General features: G+C 39.2%; 1 protein-coding gene across 7 annotated transcripts; it reads left to right on the forward strand.

Annotated features, from left to right (window-relative positions):
* The first annotated feature begins 256 nt into the window (after nucleotides 1-256).
* On the forward strand, nucleotides 257-15,802 carry LOC108273009 (zinc finger protein 239). 7 transcript variants are annotated; one of them, XM_053683967.1, is made up of 5 exons: nucleotides 2,398-2,435; nucleotides 2,526-2,620; nucleotides 3,342-3,435; nucleotides 10,707-11,067; nucleotides 13,996-15,802. In XM_053683967.1, the coding sequence occupies exon 5, from the start codon at nucleotides 13,996-13,998 to the stop codon at nucleotides 14,764-14,766; it is 771 nt and encodes a 256-aa protein (XP_053539942.1). In that variant the 5' UTR covers nucleotides 2,398-2,435; nucleotides 2,526-2,620; nucleotides 3,342-3,435; nucleotides 10,707-11,067; the 3' UTR covers nucleotides 14,767-15,802. The 7 variants fall into 7 exon arrangements, 4 of the variants coding, with proteins under 4 accessions (XP_053539943.1, XP_047014915.2, XP_053539942.1 ...); XR_008397240.1 differs by lacking the exons at nucleotides 10,707-11,067; nucleotides 13,996-15,802 and adding an exon at nucleotides 8,370-10,234; XM_053683966.1 differs by lacking the exon at nucleotides 3,342-3,435.
* Nucleotides 15,803-16,405: the final 603 nt, after the last annotated feature.

Below are 16,405 nucleotides of genomic sequence, written 5' to 3' on the forward strand. Positions count from 1 at the left end.
ATGCAAGTTACCACGCTTCGAACATCCAGTGTGCAGGGAGTCATCAGTCATCAAGAAATACATTTGTTCTTTTAAATGTCCAATAAAATGTCCAGTCCTGTTTTCCTGATATAATTAAGTATTTCTCTTTGTATTTTTGACTGTCCTGGGGCACAATTCAATAGGTTTGTCAACCACCATTAAACAACACAAGAAGAAGAAGAACACACTCTTGGATGCAGAACTTCGTGAAACAGCTCTTGCTTCTCCACACACGCTTCAGATCTCTGATACTCTGCGTAACATCACTAAAGGTGAGTTCATCTGAAACTTTCCATCTGAGCTGCTCGGTTAACAGGTTAGTGGAGATTCTGGAGTCATGAATCTCTGTATTTTTCTTCCAGTGTCCTGATTCTTTACACCTCTTATAATGAAATCAGAGTCCAGACGCCGCTCTTTAGGAAAATCTCCACAGACTCCTGCTGCTACTGGCTCAAAGGTAAAGTTTAGTCATGTGTCTGATTTCTCTTTTAGTTTTTAAACTCTGAGAACTTATTTATAATTAAGTAACCATTACAACACTATATACAACAAGCAGAAGACTTCAGGTCAGGACTCACACTTTATGTGGTCTTCAGATTATTAATAAAGGAACTGAATTCATTGCAGGTTTCTGTTGTAAATTCTGAAACGATTAGCAAACCAAAAGACAAGCCTGCTAACTGTTAGATAGATAAATAAAGATACATATACATCTACAAATAAAGATAAAAATACATCTTGCCACTCCAAAATGACTGAATGATTGATGAAGAATATATATTATACGCTGTCAGACCCTGGGTTGTATGAGCTATTGTGGAAAAAATACGTAAGAGAGTTAATGATGCTACAATTTTTTAAAAAATCGGGTTAGCAGAGGACGTGTGCAGTCTGTACAAAATATTATCTACAAAATAAAATGTAACAAGATTTTTGTGAGGACAACATAAAATGTACTGTTATACTATCTATACACACTGATAATGTGTATACATATTGTATCCAAATATGCCTGGGTATATGTGTGTTATGAAACAAGACCACAACTGAGGTAACTAAAGCTTTTGATTCTATTTTAAAGGCCGGTAGAGTCCAACAAAAAATACAAACTGAACAATGGAAGGAATTTTTAAAAACATTATCAATATTTAAAGAAAAGAAACATAACATTGTTCACTTTGCTACAATTACAGGACAAAAAGCATCTGTGTGTGACAGGTCGGACTGGGAAAAAATTATGCCGGAAGCTGTCGGGAGGAAAAAAAAAGTGTTCTCTGTTGATGAATGGGATGTGGGGTTGGCACAGGGAGTGGAGCATCATATCAGGCTAAGTGACCTCAGACCTTTCAGGGAGCGATCTGCTGATATTGATGATGTAAAAGGCATCTAAAAGATCTCTTGACTGCCGGCATCATTAAAGAATCATGAAGCCCTTTGTTTATTAATTTAACTTTATTTATGGACTTTAAGGCTGTGAATTCTTTATATTTCTGGATTTCTTGAGTTAATACTGATGTCTGGAGAAAATTTCATGTGAATAACCTCATTGGAAATATATTTACTGAGAAAAAGTAATATATATATATATGTGTGTGTGTGTGTGTGTATATATATATATATATATATATATATATATATATATATATATATATATATATATATATATATGGTTGGGCGTCGAACATATGTACAGCTACAGCTAAAAGGTCTCATTTACCAACAAATATCACTGCAATTGCAATTTCGCCAATTAACTATTTTTCTGCAAAAAAGCACAAAAACTGCAAATTTCATCACTGATTTTGAAAAAAGCCGCAGCTAAAGCAAGCATTTCTGGCCACAACAATTCACAAAAAACAACAGCATGAAATCCTGTATGGACTGATTATACCTCATCACAGAATAGGGAATTCAGGTGTAAATCTTTCAGTATTTATAACAGGAAAAGATGAAATAGGACAATGCGTGTATTACAGCTGAGCAGAAACATGTGCTTCTTCACTGTACACCATATGGAAATTAAAGATGTTTAATGAATAAAAGCTACTCACTAGGAGTGTAATCAACATTACAATGCAAAGTCTTCTAAAAAGAAAGTGGTCCAGGACAAGGGAAGGTATATACTACATTATTAAATTATCTAAGATTAACAGGATTGTATAACAGGATTTAAGTTTGAAAAATACCATTTTTAACCTCCTTTTAGTCTCCACGCTCCTGTCCAGTAGGTGGCGGTAATTCACCAAAACTCGTTTACCAACCACCAATAAACATGTGAAGAAGAAGAACAAGGAGGAGAAGAACAAGGAGGAGAAGAACAAGTAGAAGAACAAGTAGAAGAACAAGTAGAATAACAAGTAGAAGAACAAGAACAACAAGAACAACACACGCTTGGACTCAGATCTTCACTAAAGGTGAGTTCATGTGAAACTTACCACCTGAGCTGCTCAGTTAACAGGTTAGTGGAGATTCTGGAGTCATGAATCTCTGTATTTTTCTTCCAGTGTCCTGATTCTTTACACCTCTTATAATGAAATCAGAGTCCAGACGCCGCTCTTTAGGAAAATCTCCACAGACTCCTGCTGCTACTGGCTCAAAGGTAAAGTTTAGTCATGTGTCTGATTTCTCTTTTAGTTTTTAAACTCTGAGAACTTATTTATGATTTAAAACATTGTTAGGAATGTGAGATGACAGATATTCCACTCCGTGGCTGCACTGTTAAAACACGTGTTTAAAATAACTTCATGATGTGTTCATTGTGAACACACCTGCGTGTCTAGTTAAGGACGGCACATTTTGTGTTGCTTTCAGCACAACCAGTGTATTAGTACATTTAACACACACTGTGTGTTCAACATCACACAAAGATGTTAAAAAAACATGAATGTGTTGTTTATACTTTTCCACCTACAATTATCCTAAATCCTAAATCCTGCAATTTGTTTGTACGCTAAAATGCTCACAAAATAAATGAACAATTGCATGAAATTCAGGTGACTTAGTTAAAATCATTTAAACATTTGACAGATGTAAGAATGGGAGTTGATGAATCATCTTACAAATCTCCCTCCATCTGGGAAGACAGGAGTCCCACTTGCTTCCATGTTAAAAGCTGTAAAACAACAAAAAGAGTGTTGTTTAGATGTTCGCTACAAAATATGGACAAATTCCCTTTGGGTTTAACTGAGAAACTGCGTTACAGAATCCCAGATTGTGTAATTTTGGAAATGTAACCTCCACTCTCCTGATGAACAAAATGGTGCTGTAGACTCACCTGGAGAATCTATCTGACTTGTAAATATTTATTTTCCTGCCTTTAGCAGGAATATAGAGAATACATGAAGAAACACGGCCCTAACCAATCTTCATAACGATCATTACTACAGCTTCCCTTGTCCAAAACACTTGCTAACTGTAAGTAACGTTAACCCACTCTCTGTATTACATCATGGTGAACAGCTGTAATGCTATCGTTAACTCTCAAAAAGGGAATGGGAATGTCTAACATCACTGCAAGATGTATGCCTAAAGTTATGTTCTTACCTCAAGTGAGGGTCTAGATTAGCATCACTCATTCCTACTGTGATTGATGACAGCATCCAGGTAGCTAACCCTAACTCGGAGCCTCAGACAAGATGCAGTGCCAGAGAATTATATAATAACCTCAGTCCATATTTCACAGCTGACATAAACACATGACACTAGTAGTGTAACACCAACACTGAGGAAGCAGTACATGATGTTCACTGTAGCAATAGGTAAAGTTAATGATCACTCGCTGAGTTACTGTTTTCCAATGAATACATTTTCCAGAGTTCCTTGCCTAAATATCACAAACTCGGCCAGGCGTTCTCAGCAGCTTTAATGCTGAATAGTGATGAACGCTAACTTACTGATGGTTATTTGTTTTCCTCGCCTCAGGATACCGTCTCCACCGTCACGATCAAAAGCTCAAAGCAAAAAACATTCGCTTTGAGGCGAGTTTAGATTTGGATAATGTCAGCAGCACGTTGTGTTGGTCACTTGGTTGGAATTTTTTTTTCTTTCTTTCTTTTTTTTATTAAACAAGTTTAAGAACAGCAGGGAATTTATACATATACAAATGAGTGAGAAACTGATAGAGAACAGGTTCAAACTAGATCAGCGTGTTGGGACGTGGAGTGAGGAATGTGTGCTCAGTGGTTTTCTACTCTAAAGTTGCATCAGTTTATCCCTTCAGTAACCATTACCACACTACAATAAAAAAACCTATGGGAAAATTAGCTAATATCAGCTAATTTTCCTGTAGAAATGTGTGCAGGAATTTTAACAGTAAAAATTATATGCAGGTATTAAACCCTCTAGGAGTTTATGCAGGTATTAAACCCTCTAGGAGTATGTCCTGAAGGTCTATTTAAAACACTCACACACTCACACACTCTTCCTGCAGGACCATTTTAAATAACTTCACAACAAAAACATTGTATTTTCACAAATGAAGTATTTTATTTATTGAAATTGTCGTGTAATAACTCATGTAAATTGTAAAATGAGGAGGTGTGCAGCAGTTCTGCAGGATGTTTTCCCGTTGTGCAGCAAGTGTGTTGGACATTCCTGCATGTTTCTATTGAACTGAAGGCTCCACTTTAAAACCTATAGGAATTTCCTGCACAGTCTGCCAGTGTGTCCTGCTGGATTTTAGCATTCCTGCAGGATTCCAGCAAACATTATGCAGAAAAATTAAAATCCAGCCGGATTCGTGTAGGTTTTTTTGTTTTGTTTTGTTTTTTTGTTGTTTTTTGCAAGGGGTACAACAAGCAGAACACTTAAGGTCAGGGCTCACACTTTATGTGGCCTTCAAATTATTAATAAAGGAACTGATTTGTGATCATTTATTAATAATGGAACTGATTTGTGATCAATTATACATAAAGGAACTGATCTTTGTGTGGTAAATTCTGAAACATTGAGCAGGTTAACAAACCAAAAGACAAGTGTGCTAACTGTTACCTAACTAACTAAACTTCATTAGAAGGAAATGTGTAACACTTATTCCAGTCTGTTATACTTCCACAGACAAAAACAAAAGACCTTCAACTTAGAAAAATGTTGATGCCAAGAGCAAGGTCATCTTTGTATGGCTAGCCTCTGAATTTTATAAACGTATACAGTCAGGTCCAAAAGTATTTGGACAGTGATACAATTTTTGTGCTTTTGCCCCTGTACACCACTACAATAAATTTGAAATTAAGCAATCAAGATGTGATTGAAGTGTGGACTTTCAGGTTTAATTCAAGGGGTTTAACAAAAATATTGCATTAACCGTTTAGGAATTACAGCCATTTTTTACACAGTTCTTCCATTTTCACAAGCTCAAAAGTAACCAGACAATTGCCTGATGAGCAGTTTCATGGCCAGGTGTGGCCTGTTTCTAAGTGTTGAATTTGCTTTTGGTAGCTATTCATGGGAACTCTCAATATCTGGTCAAAAGAGGTGTTGATGCAAGTGAAGGAGGCCATCATGATATTGGCCAGAGAGCAGAAACCTTAGGAGTGGCCAAATCAACAATTTGGTACATTCTTAAAAAGAAGGAATGCACTGGCAAGCTCAGCAACACTGAAAGGCCTGGAATGTCACAGAAGATAACTAAAGTAGATGGTTATAAAATCCATTCCTTGTTGAAGAAAAACATCTTCACAACATCTAGCCAAGTCAAGAACACTCTGGAGGAGGTAGGCATATCATTTTCAAAGTCTACAATCAAGAGACATCTTCGAGAATGTAAATACACATGGTTTACCTCAAGATTCAAACCACTGGTAACACTCGAACAGAAAGGCCAGATTAGACTTGTCAAGCCTGATGTTATGGCATGGGCATGTACGGCTGCTGTCACTGGTGTACATTGATGTTACTGCTGATAGAAGTAACAGGATGAATTCTAAGTGTATAGAGCTATACTTTCTGCTCAGATTGACACATGGACAACTGGTGTTTGTCTGCCATTGCCAGACACTGATAAAATGCAGAAATCATGCAACAACCAACCTGCATGATGAGCTGTTGGAGACGCTGCTCAATCTTGCTTCAGGGCCTAGGCCTCCAGTCCTCTGTGTCGTCTGATGCCAGTGGCCAGGTGATGGGATAAGCAGTGTGCAAGGAAGCGAAAGCACGGCAAAAGGGTGGGGGTCCATGCTAGACGAAAAGCAAACTCTAGGCAGCTAGCTCTCCTGTCCATCCTGCTCTCTATGTCTGTTCCCTGGACAATAAGCTGGACTATATCCAACTCCAGTAGACTACAGAGTGCGAGTTTAGAGACTGCTGCGTATTTGTTTTCATGGACACATGGCTCAGCATCAGAGTTCCGGACGCAGCCATTCAGCTAGACGGTTTCCCTCATTCCGTGCCAAAAGAAATGTAGCTCATTGCGGTAAGGCTCGCGGTGGTGGCTTGTGTGTTTACATCAACATGGAATGATGCAAGAACTCTGCATTTGTTTATAGTTACTGCTAATCACTGGTGGAGTTTGACTGTTAGATGCAGACCTTTTTATTTACCATGAAAATTCACAACTGTCTTTATAATCGGTGTGTATGTACACCCATCCCGCCCCAGCACTAATGTTAAGGAGGCACTCTGTGAACTGTATGTGGCTATTGGTGAACTGCAGAATGCACACCCCAATGGACTGTATCATCTCCAGAGATTTTAGCCATGTGAATCTCAAGTCAGTGCTCCTTAAATTCCACAAACATGTGGACTTTGCAACGAGAGGGGTAAACACACTGTATCTTGTTTACACAAACAACCCCAGTGTGTACCGGGCGGAGCCTTGCCCCCACCTCGGCTACTCAGACCACATCTCTAATCCCAGCATACAGACCACTCATCAGACGCTCCAAACTGGCTTTGAAGCAGGTGAAAACCTGGCCAACGGGAGCCATCTCTGATCTTCAGGACTGTTTTGAGCACACTGACTGGGACATGTTCAGGGAGACTGCAACTGATGGCGGCACCACCAATTTGGAGGAATACACAGCATCAGTGACCAGCTACATCAGCAAGTGCATTGATGACATCACTGTCTCCAAAACAGTCACTGCATGCTCTATCCAGAAGTCTTGCATGACTGGAGAGGTGTGTGCACTGCTGAGGACCCAAGATGCTTTCAGGGCAGGTGACAAGACGGCCCTAAGAACAGCGAGGGCCAAACTGTCCCAGGCCATCAGAGATGCAAAGCATGCACATGCTCAGGAAATCCATGACCACTTCATGGACAGCAGTGAACTGCAGCGCATGTGGCAGGGTATTCAGGACGGCAGCAACTAAAGGACATCACCTGCCTGTAACGATGATGTCTCCCTTCCAGATATGCTGAACAACTTCTATGCTCATTTTGAGGTGCAGAATGATGTGATCCACCCCTCCGACCAACGACCAGGTGCTGTCTAACCAGCGCTGATGTAAGGAAAACTCTACACAATCAACCCACGGAAAGCTGCTGGATCAGACAACATTCCTGGCAGAGTGCTCAGAGGATGTGCAGACCAGTTTGTGTATGTTCTCACTGACACATTCAACATCTCCTTGAGCAACACCCATCATTCCAACATCCAACAGTCCACCACCATTGGCCCTGTGCCACAGAAGTCTTAAGGGTCATGCCTCAATGACTACCCTCCCATTGTACTCACATCCATCATCATGAAGTGCTTCGAGAGGCTCATGATGAGACACTGAATAGACATGTCGCTTAATACATACTTTGCATATGGTAATATTCTATTAATCTAGTCCTTAGATTTTTACTTCTTTCTTGTTACCCATTTCCAAACGGGCATTTATCGAAGTGTGAGGGAAATTACACATTTTAACTTTGTAATAAGTTTGTTTTTGTTCATGTTCATCTGAGGATACCACCTAAGAAGGCCATTTCATGTCACTGAGATCAGTACAGAATGTTTATCTGCTTATAGAGACACAAACATGTTCTTCTGTTCAGGGTTTTTCTGTCCAAGATCCTAAAACAAAGCCTGTTTAAACTGCTTCTTATCGGTACACAGAATTATATCATGCTCTGTGTTTCATATATATAGTAGTGGTTTAGTACAAGGGCTTCAGAGCGCTCTCATTATTCTATCTTGTATTAACCATCTTTCTGTAATAAACCTTTTTACCTTCAGAGGTTGAGTCTGCGAGTTTTGTCTAATTTCCACGACAGAAGTAATTCCTCTCATGGCTGAATCTAACTTTGTCATATAGAACACTATGTAGGTTCTAGAATGCCATTATTTTACATCCTTAATAGGGCACATGTTCAGTTAACAGGAAAGGCGCTTGTAATACAGCCTGACCGTGTATTTGTACAGGGTTTCGATAATGCATTATTCCTGCATGAAGGCGAGTGGAAGATGGCACCCACGGTGTGACGGCATTAAACTGCAGTGGAAAAGCAAGGAAAGTAAAGCAAGTTCAGTCATATCATGCAGTGGCAAAGTGGCTTTACTGTGCCCATGGTCCTATTTTAGTTGTGCTGTTTTGTCTTGTGTTGTTTGCCCATGCACTTGATTTAAAAATGTGTAGGTCATATTTATTTCTACAGTTACGATCAAAATTATTTGACCCTATTGCAAATCAGGTTTATTGTAGTGATTTACAGACTTTCAGCTGTTTGCAATGAACACATCAAACAAAAGAAATTGAAATAGTTCAACACAATGAATGCTTCAAGTGGTTTCCCTAAATTCAACTGAAAATGCAACTTTTAATGACTTCTCCAGTTTCAAAATTATTCAACTCCTTGAATAGAATCCCTCACAACAGCACAAATATGTAAAACAGGTATTGTCTCAAGCAGACCTGATGCAACTAATCAAGGGCTTCATTAGTTGCACCAGGTGTGCTTGAGCTGGAACGCTTGAAATACCTGAACTGGCTAGGGGCATAAAATTCATGAAATACCTGCATGGGGCAGAAAAGGATCAATGGCTGCAACCAGATTTCTGAGAAGGACTTGGTGGCAACAGGCATGCCTTGGTGGCAACAGGCACTGAGGTTTCAGTGAGCACATTAAGGAGCGTACTAAACGCAGAAGTGTTCCATGCCAGAACTCCAAGACTTTCACTACTACTGACCCAAAAGCACAAGAAAAGTTGCTCTAAATCATATAAATAAGCTACAGAAGTTTTGGGATTCTGTTCTGTGGAGCGATGAAACAAACCTGGAACTTCTCGGCACGATTGATCAGTGGTATGTCTGGAGGAAGAAGAAGGAAGGAAGAACACTCTTTCAACACTCAAGCATGGTGGTGGCTCGGTGATGATCTGGGGCTGCTTTGCATCCTCTGGCACTGGAAACCTGCAGCATGTGGAAGGCAAGATAGTTCAATGAATCCATCAGGAAATCCTAGGAGAAAACATCATGCCGTCTGTGAGGAAGCTGAAGCTGGGGCGTCACTGGACCTTACAACAGGACAATGATCCCAAGCATACCTCAAATTCCACCAAGGTTTGTTTTCAGAGGTAGTCCTGGAAGAATCTACTGGGCCATCACAGTCACCTGACTTGAACCCCATAGAAAATCTTTGGTGGGATTTGAAGAAGGCGGTTGCAGCACGCAAACCCAAGAATATTCATTCGTAGCAGGTTAACAGCAAAAGGGTGCTCTACTAAGTACTAAAGATGCTTGACATGAAGGGGTTGAATAATTTTGAGACTGGAGAAATCATTATAAGTTGCATTTTCAGTTGAATTTGGGGAAACCACTTGAAGCATTCGTTGTCTTGAACTATTGCTTTTGTTTGATTTATTCATTGCAAACATCTGAAAGTCTGTCAGTTTTGACAATAAACCTGATTTGCAATGGGGGTTGAGTAATTTTGACTGCAACTGTATGTCTTCTCATATGGTTTAGTGTGTTGTTTCATGTAGCACCATGGTCTTGGAGGAACGTTTTATTTCACTGTGTACTGCACCAGCTGTATATGGTTGAAATGACAGTCATTGACTCGAATTGAGATTCGGTCAAATGCTGCAAAACAGATATGACAGCACTTCACAGTACAGATGGATAATGACCCGTACCGTGAAAGCAACCCAATTGAGCATGCTGTTGACCCAATGAAGGCAGAAAGACCCACAAACAAGCAGCAACTGAAGGAGGCTGCAGTAAAGGCCTGGCAAAGCATCTCAAGGGAGGAAACTCAGCATATGATGTCTATGGGTTCCACACATCAGGCAAGTATTTGCATCCAAGTATTTAAAAAAAATAATCCTAATATATATTGTTGTTAGTTTGTCCAACTTTGAGCTTGTGAAAATGGAGGGACTGTGATTAAAAAAATGGCTGTAGTTCCTAAATGGGTAATGCAATATTTTTGTTAAAGCCCCTGAATTAAAGTGGAAAGACTACACTTCAATCACATCTTGAAGGCTTAATTTCAAATCCATTGTGGTGGTGTGCAGAGGCAAACTTACGAAAATTGTCACTGTCCAAATACTTATTGGCCTGAGTGTACATTATATTAACTATTTCTGAGTGATTAGTGCTGAGAAATGATGTGTATGTTAGATCAACTGTCTTGTTCATCTTTGTCCATAAAAATTATCAGTCACAGTGCTTTTTGTATTAGTAAAATATTCAACAACAATTCCATAACCAAAATCTAAAATTATTTAGGAATCTTGAATAAATTTTATGTTTTCCAGATGTACCACTGCTCAGATTGCGGGAAGAGTTTTACTAAATGACATGGTCTCGAATACCACGAGCGCATTCATCCAGGAGAGAAGCCATATAACTCTGGACAGTGGGGGGAGAGTTTTGCTTGTCCGAGTACTCTCCAAAGACACGAGCGAATTCACACGGGAGAGAAGCCGTATCACTGCTCACAGTTTGGGAAAAGTTTTCGTGACCAGAGTGCCCTCTACAGCCACCCACAGTGTCATACAGGAGAGAAGCCGTACCTCTGTGGACAATGTGGATGGAGCTATACTCGTTCAAGTTCATTAAGGACACACAAGTGCTCTAAGATAAAGCCATCAACTGTTAACATGTGAATTTGTCAAAGTAAGATACATCTTTTAATTAATTTTCTAAAAAGAATTTCTGGCATAAAATTGTAATATAGTATGTGGATGTAGTATTATATTGCTTACTGTCCACTTTCATGATATACTGATTTTCTTAATAGAATTCATGATTTTGTTGTTTTCCTTGTTTCACCCGAATGCTACACTACCAAGCATGCAACACAACGATACGTATTTAATCTCCGAGTGAGACGCATGACACTGCTTCTGACAAAAGAAAACATACAGGTGCAATCAAACTATTCAACCCCCATTGCAAATCAGGTTTAGTGTCAGATTTGACAGCCTTTCAGCTGTTTGCGATGAACAAATCAAACACAAGTAATTTAAATAGTTCAACACAACAAATGCTACAAGTGGTTTCCCCAAATTCAACTGAAAATACAACTTCTAATGACTTCTACAGTCTCAAAATTATTTAAGTTTTGACAATAAACCTGATTTGCAATGAGGGTTGAATAAGTTTGATTGCAAATGTAACTACAGCACCATCAAGGAGGAGACCCTTGTCCTGTTAATGGCTTTGCAAGATTTGTAAGTGTACCTTGGTGATAGTCTTGCTCCAGTTCATGTGTGCATGTTGTCATCAATGGGGGATAGTATTTAACAGCGAAGAAAGCCAGTGCCCACAGCTTCGTTTTGTACATGCTCACTTGTCATTTGTGGTTGTGCTCGTTACTCCGCTCCGTATTTCTGTTTTTTTTCATCTGTGCCTGTCCAGTCTCTGAGCTCGGTCTGTCCTTTCTTTCTTTTTGCTGCCTGGATTTGTAAATAGTCACACTGATGGCTTTGGGAGTGGCGGAATATGCGTAACAATGTTACATAATCAGGGTACAAAAAACTGCTAACTGTTGGTTACGTCAAAAAACAAAATAATCACATTACAGGTACATTTTGTAAAAAAAAAAAAAAAAAGGAATACTATCAGGATTACAGTTGTTTTCATTTAAAACCCAAGAAATTAAATGTTTTGATTTAAAAAATTTGCATGTAATTTGTTTTTAATTGCATGTCCTGTGAGGAGTGGCCTATCACATCATTTATTCTGTTGACGTAATGAAAAGACGATGCGCATGAATATGCACAGGAAAAGCAAGGATCAGCTTTCCGTGTCAGAACTAAAAATATCCAAATTTTCCAAACAATCCTTATCTCTGTTGAGCACCAATGCTGATGGCACACCTGCTAATAAAAAAAGCAGGCTCCAGTAGTGCCAGCATGAGAGAGAAAACAATGGAGATACTGAGGATCATCACAGAAAGGCATCTTAAGACTTCTTGAATTCAAGAGTTTGCATGGCTCAAGTATGATCATCACGCGCAGATAATGTTTTGTCACTTTTGTTCCGAAATGGCGGGGGACACGGATTTCATTATCGGAAAGAACCATTTCAAGAAAGAGACTGGGGGGGACAAGGCTATAGTCAAAAGCATTAAAAAAATGCCTCTAGTCACGTGAGGCTGTGGCTCAGGTGGTTGAGCAGGTTGTCCACTAATCCACTAATTGTAGGGTTGGAGGTTCGATTCCTGGCCCACATGACTACACATACCGAAGTGTCCTTGGGCAAGACACTGAACCCCAAGTTGCTCCTGATGGCAAGTTAGCATCTTGCATGGCAGCTCTGCTACAGTTGGTGTGTGTGAATGAGACACAGTGTAAAGCGCTATAAGCGTGCCATTTTTCTATTAGATTTTTTTTGACCAAAAAAGCTCATGACACTGTAGTCGCAGAGTGTGCTACAAAAAACAATGTTAACACAAGCATGTCTCGTACATGTGAACTTCATGACATTCAGTTCCCATTTTAAGTGAACTTGAATGAAAATGCTGAAGCTGTAAAAGGAGCCCAGACATACACAGATGATGGGATGACTGGTGTTCATTCATGTGGCACTTAAAAAAATCATCTAGTGCCTGTGTGTTTTTTTTTGTTTTGTTTGTTTTTTTGTTTTTTTTAATTATATATATATATATATATATATATATATATATATATATATATATATATATATATATATATATTTCCCTTATAGGAGATAATGTCTCCTTAATAGATTTATTTATTTATTAATTTTTGTCTGGAGCCCTGCTTTTGACAAGACAATATAGACATCTGCATGAGTATAGTTCTGGTTCTCTCTTGCCAGTTGTGACTCACATGAGCAACAAATTTACTTATTGTATTAAAAAAGAAATCCAAACATTGAACATGGTTTTTAAGCTCTAAATTAAAGTATTTTAGATCATATTGCTTTTCTCTTGACTTTATTTACATATGTGACCTTGAAGTAATGTGATTACATTACTTTTATATTGTGATAGTTAGATTACATTACTGATTAAATTATTTTATGAAGTAATTTGTAACTGTAACAGAATACATTTTTAAAGTAACCCTCCTGACCCTGGGCTCCCTGCTGAATTTTTGTAAATATCAAATACTGTATCTATTCACTGGTGTGACTGCCATTTCTATTGAGTGTGGGTTTTGTCTCTGTTTTGGTAAGGGTGTTTAGGGAAACTGATGGTCTTTTGTTTGCTTTTCTTTTTAGTTAAGTTAATTTCCTTAAAACAGCGTTTTTTGTTTGTTGCTTTGGCCTTGTCCACCCTGAAGTTTTCCCGGTTTACTTGTATAAAGTATGTATATATTCAAAAAATGTGAGTCACTCACTCCACCTTATATTACACCTTGCTTTTATTTATGCTGTGCGTTTTGTTGTTAGTAATTTAGCAGCTCCATCTGCATACCTAAATTTCCGGGTGCTATAGCCATTAACGGTGGGTGATTTGATGAGGAAACTGTATTACAGTATTGTAGGAGATGATTCCAGTAACAATTCCATAACCACATGGGGACAAACTCTAAAAATTTTAAGCATCTTGAATAATTTTATTGTGTTTTCCAGATGTACCACTGCTCAGATTGTGGGAAGAGTTTTACTAAAACTCATCATCTTAAAAATCACAAGTGCATTCACACAGAAGACAAGCCGCATCACTGTGGACAGTGTGGGAAGAGTTTTACTTGTCAGAGTCATCTCAAACAACACCAGCGCATTCATACAGGAGAAAAGCTGTATCACTGCTCACAGTGTGGGAAGAGTTTTACTTTCCAGAGTAATCTCCAAGTACATGAGCGCATTCACACAGGAGAGAAGCCGTATCACTGCTCACAGTGTGGGAAGAGTTTTACTTCCCAGAGTAATCTCCAAGTACACAAGCGCATTCACACAGGAGAGAAGCGATACTACTGCTCCCAGTGTGGAAATAGTTTTACTCGTCAGAGTCATCTCCAACGACATGAGCTCATTCACACGGGAGAGAGGCCGTATCACTGCTCACAGTGTGGGAAGAGTTTTACACGAGAAACTCATCTCCAACAACACCACCGTATTCACACAGGAGAGAAGCCGTATCACTGTGGACAGTGTGGGAAGAGTTTTAATCAAGAAGGTAATCTTCGGATACACCAGCGCATTCACACGGGAGAGAAGCCTTATCACTGCTCACAGTGTGGGAAATGTTTTCATGACCCAAGTGCCTTCCACAGCCACCAGCAGTGTCATACAGGACAGAAGCCGTACCTCTGTGGACACTGTGGACGGAGCTATGCTCATGCAAGATCATTAAGGATACACAAGTGCTCTAACATAAAGCCATCAGCCCTTGACACGTGAATTTGTCAATTTAAGATACATGTCTTTAAATATATACAGTATCTCACAAAAGTGAGTACACCCCTCACATTTTTATAAAGTAGTGAGTGTACAGCTTGTGTAACAGTGTAAATTTGCTGTCCCCTCAAAATAACTCTACACACAGCCATTAATGTCTACATCGCTGGCAACAAAAGTGAGTACACCCCTAAGTGAAAATGTCCAAATTGGGCTCAAAGTGTCTATTTTGTGTGGCCACCATTATTTTCCAGCACTGCCTTAACTCTCTTGGGCATGGAGTTCACCAGAGCTTCACAGGTTCCACTGGAGTCCACTTCCACTCCTCCATGACGATGTCACGGAGCTGGTGGATGTTGGAGATATTGTGCTCCTCCACCTTCCATTTGAGGATGCCCCACAGATGCTCAATAGGGTTTAGGTCTGGAGACATGCTTGGCCAATCAATCACCTTCACCCTCAGCTTCTTTAGCAAGGCAGTGGTTGTGTTGGAGGTGTGTTTGGGGTCGTTATCATGCTGGAATACTGCATACTGATCATGCTCTGCTTCAGTATGTCACAGTACATGTTGGTATGTTTGCATGAGTGGATTATTCACAACAATAAATGCTTTGTGCAAGACTTAATTGATTACAGAGTCAGGTTAAGGAATGGTGGCTTTATTTTGGTTCTTGACATTTATAAAGCATTTGACACGGTTGAGCACTGTGATGGAAATTATTAATTTTTACTTTGTAATAGTTTTGTTCTTGTTCTGTTCATGTTCATCTGAGGATAACGTCAAAGAAGGTCATGTCAAGTCATTTAGATTAGTACAGAATGTTCATCTCCTTACAGAGACACAAACATGTTTTTCTGTTGAGGGTTCGACCCTGAAACAAAGCCTGTTTGAATTGCCTCAGACTGCTCCTTATCGGTACATAGAAGTGTATTATGTCTTGCGCTTTATAGACATAGTAAATGTTCAGCACAAGTGCCCCAGAGCACTCTCATTATTCTATCCTGTATTCATCCTTCTGTAATAAACCTTTTCACCTGAGAGGACGAGTCCGTGAGTGTTGTCTAATGTCCACAACAGCACCCTGTTATCTTCCACACTTTTGAGCTTTGGGGCTATAGGGAACATTTTTAGGGGAATTATTCATCCTTTTTATTAAAATATAAGTTGTTCAGTTACTTTGACAGAAGGCACTTCTCTGCGTTTTAATATAAACCGTGGAATTAAATAAAGGTGTCCTATCGCACCACTGTTTTTCCGATTGGTGGCAGAAATGCTTTCCATTGCAATAAAGAGGGCTGATATCAAGCAGATTTTGTTAACTCTGTTGTAATGTCAATTAGCAAATTAGCTTTTTTTTTTTAATTTTGAAAGAATGTTGTGACAATGGCTTTTGTAGTTGTCAACAAATTGATGAATGAATTGAAGAACGTTGTGACAAGAATGTAGTGACAATATTATAAGTGTTTTTTATACTAGGTATGAGACGGGAAGTAGCCTGTCGATGTGCCAGTAAACGACTCGGCTTGTTGCCATGTTCATAATATGAACCACGAGTATGTAACAACAAGTGTTCCGCCTCTTTAGTCGAAATAAGATTAAATTCTGCCTGTAAGTCGAGACATTGTTTAAGAAGTTCTGGAG

The sequence above is a fragment of the Ictalurus punctatus genome, chromosome 12 (genome assembly GCF_001660625.3).
Source record: "Ictalurus punctatus breed USDA103 chromosome 12, Coco_2.0, whole genome shotgun sequence".
NCBI lineage: Eukaryota > Metazoa > Chordata > Actinopteri > Siluriformes > Ictaluridae > Ictalurus > Ictalurus punctatus.

Excerpts from the sequence above, each read along its gene's own strand:
- LOC108273009 (XM_047158959.2), top strand. The coding sequence starts at position 2,552 with ATGAAATCAGAGTCCAGACGCCGCTCTTTAGGAAAATCTCCACAGACT. Across the intron at positions 2,621-13,995 it reads CTGCTGCTACTGGCTCAAAG|ATGTACCACTGCTCAGATTG; the intron begins GTAAAGTTTAGT and ends TGTGTTTTCCAG.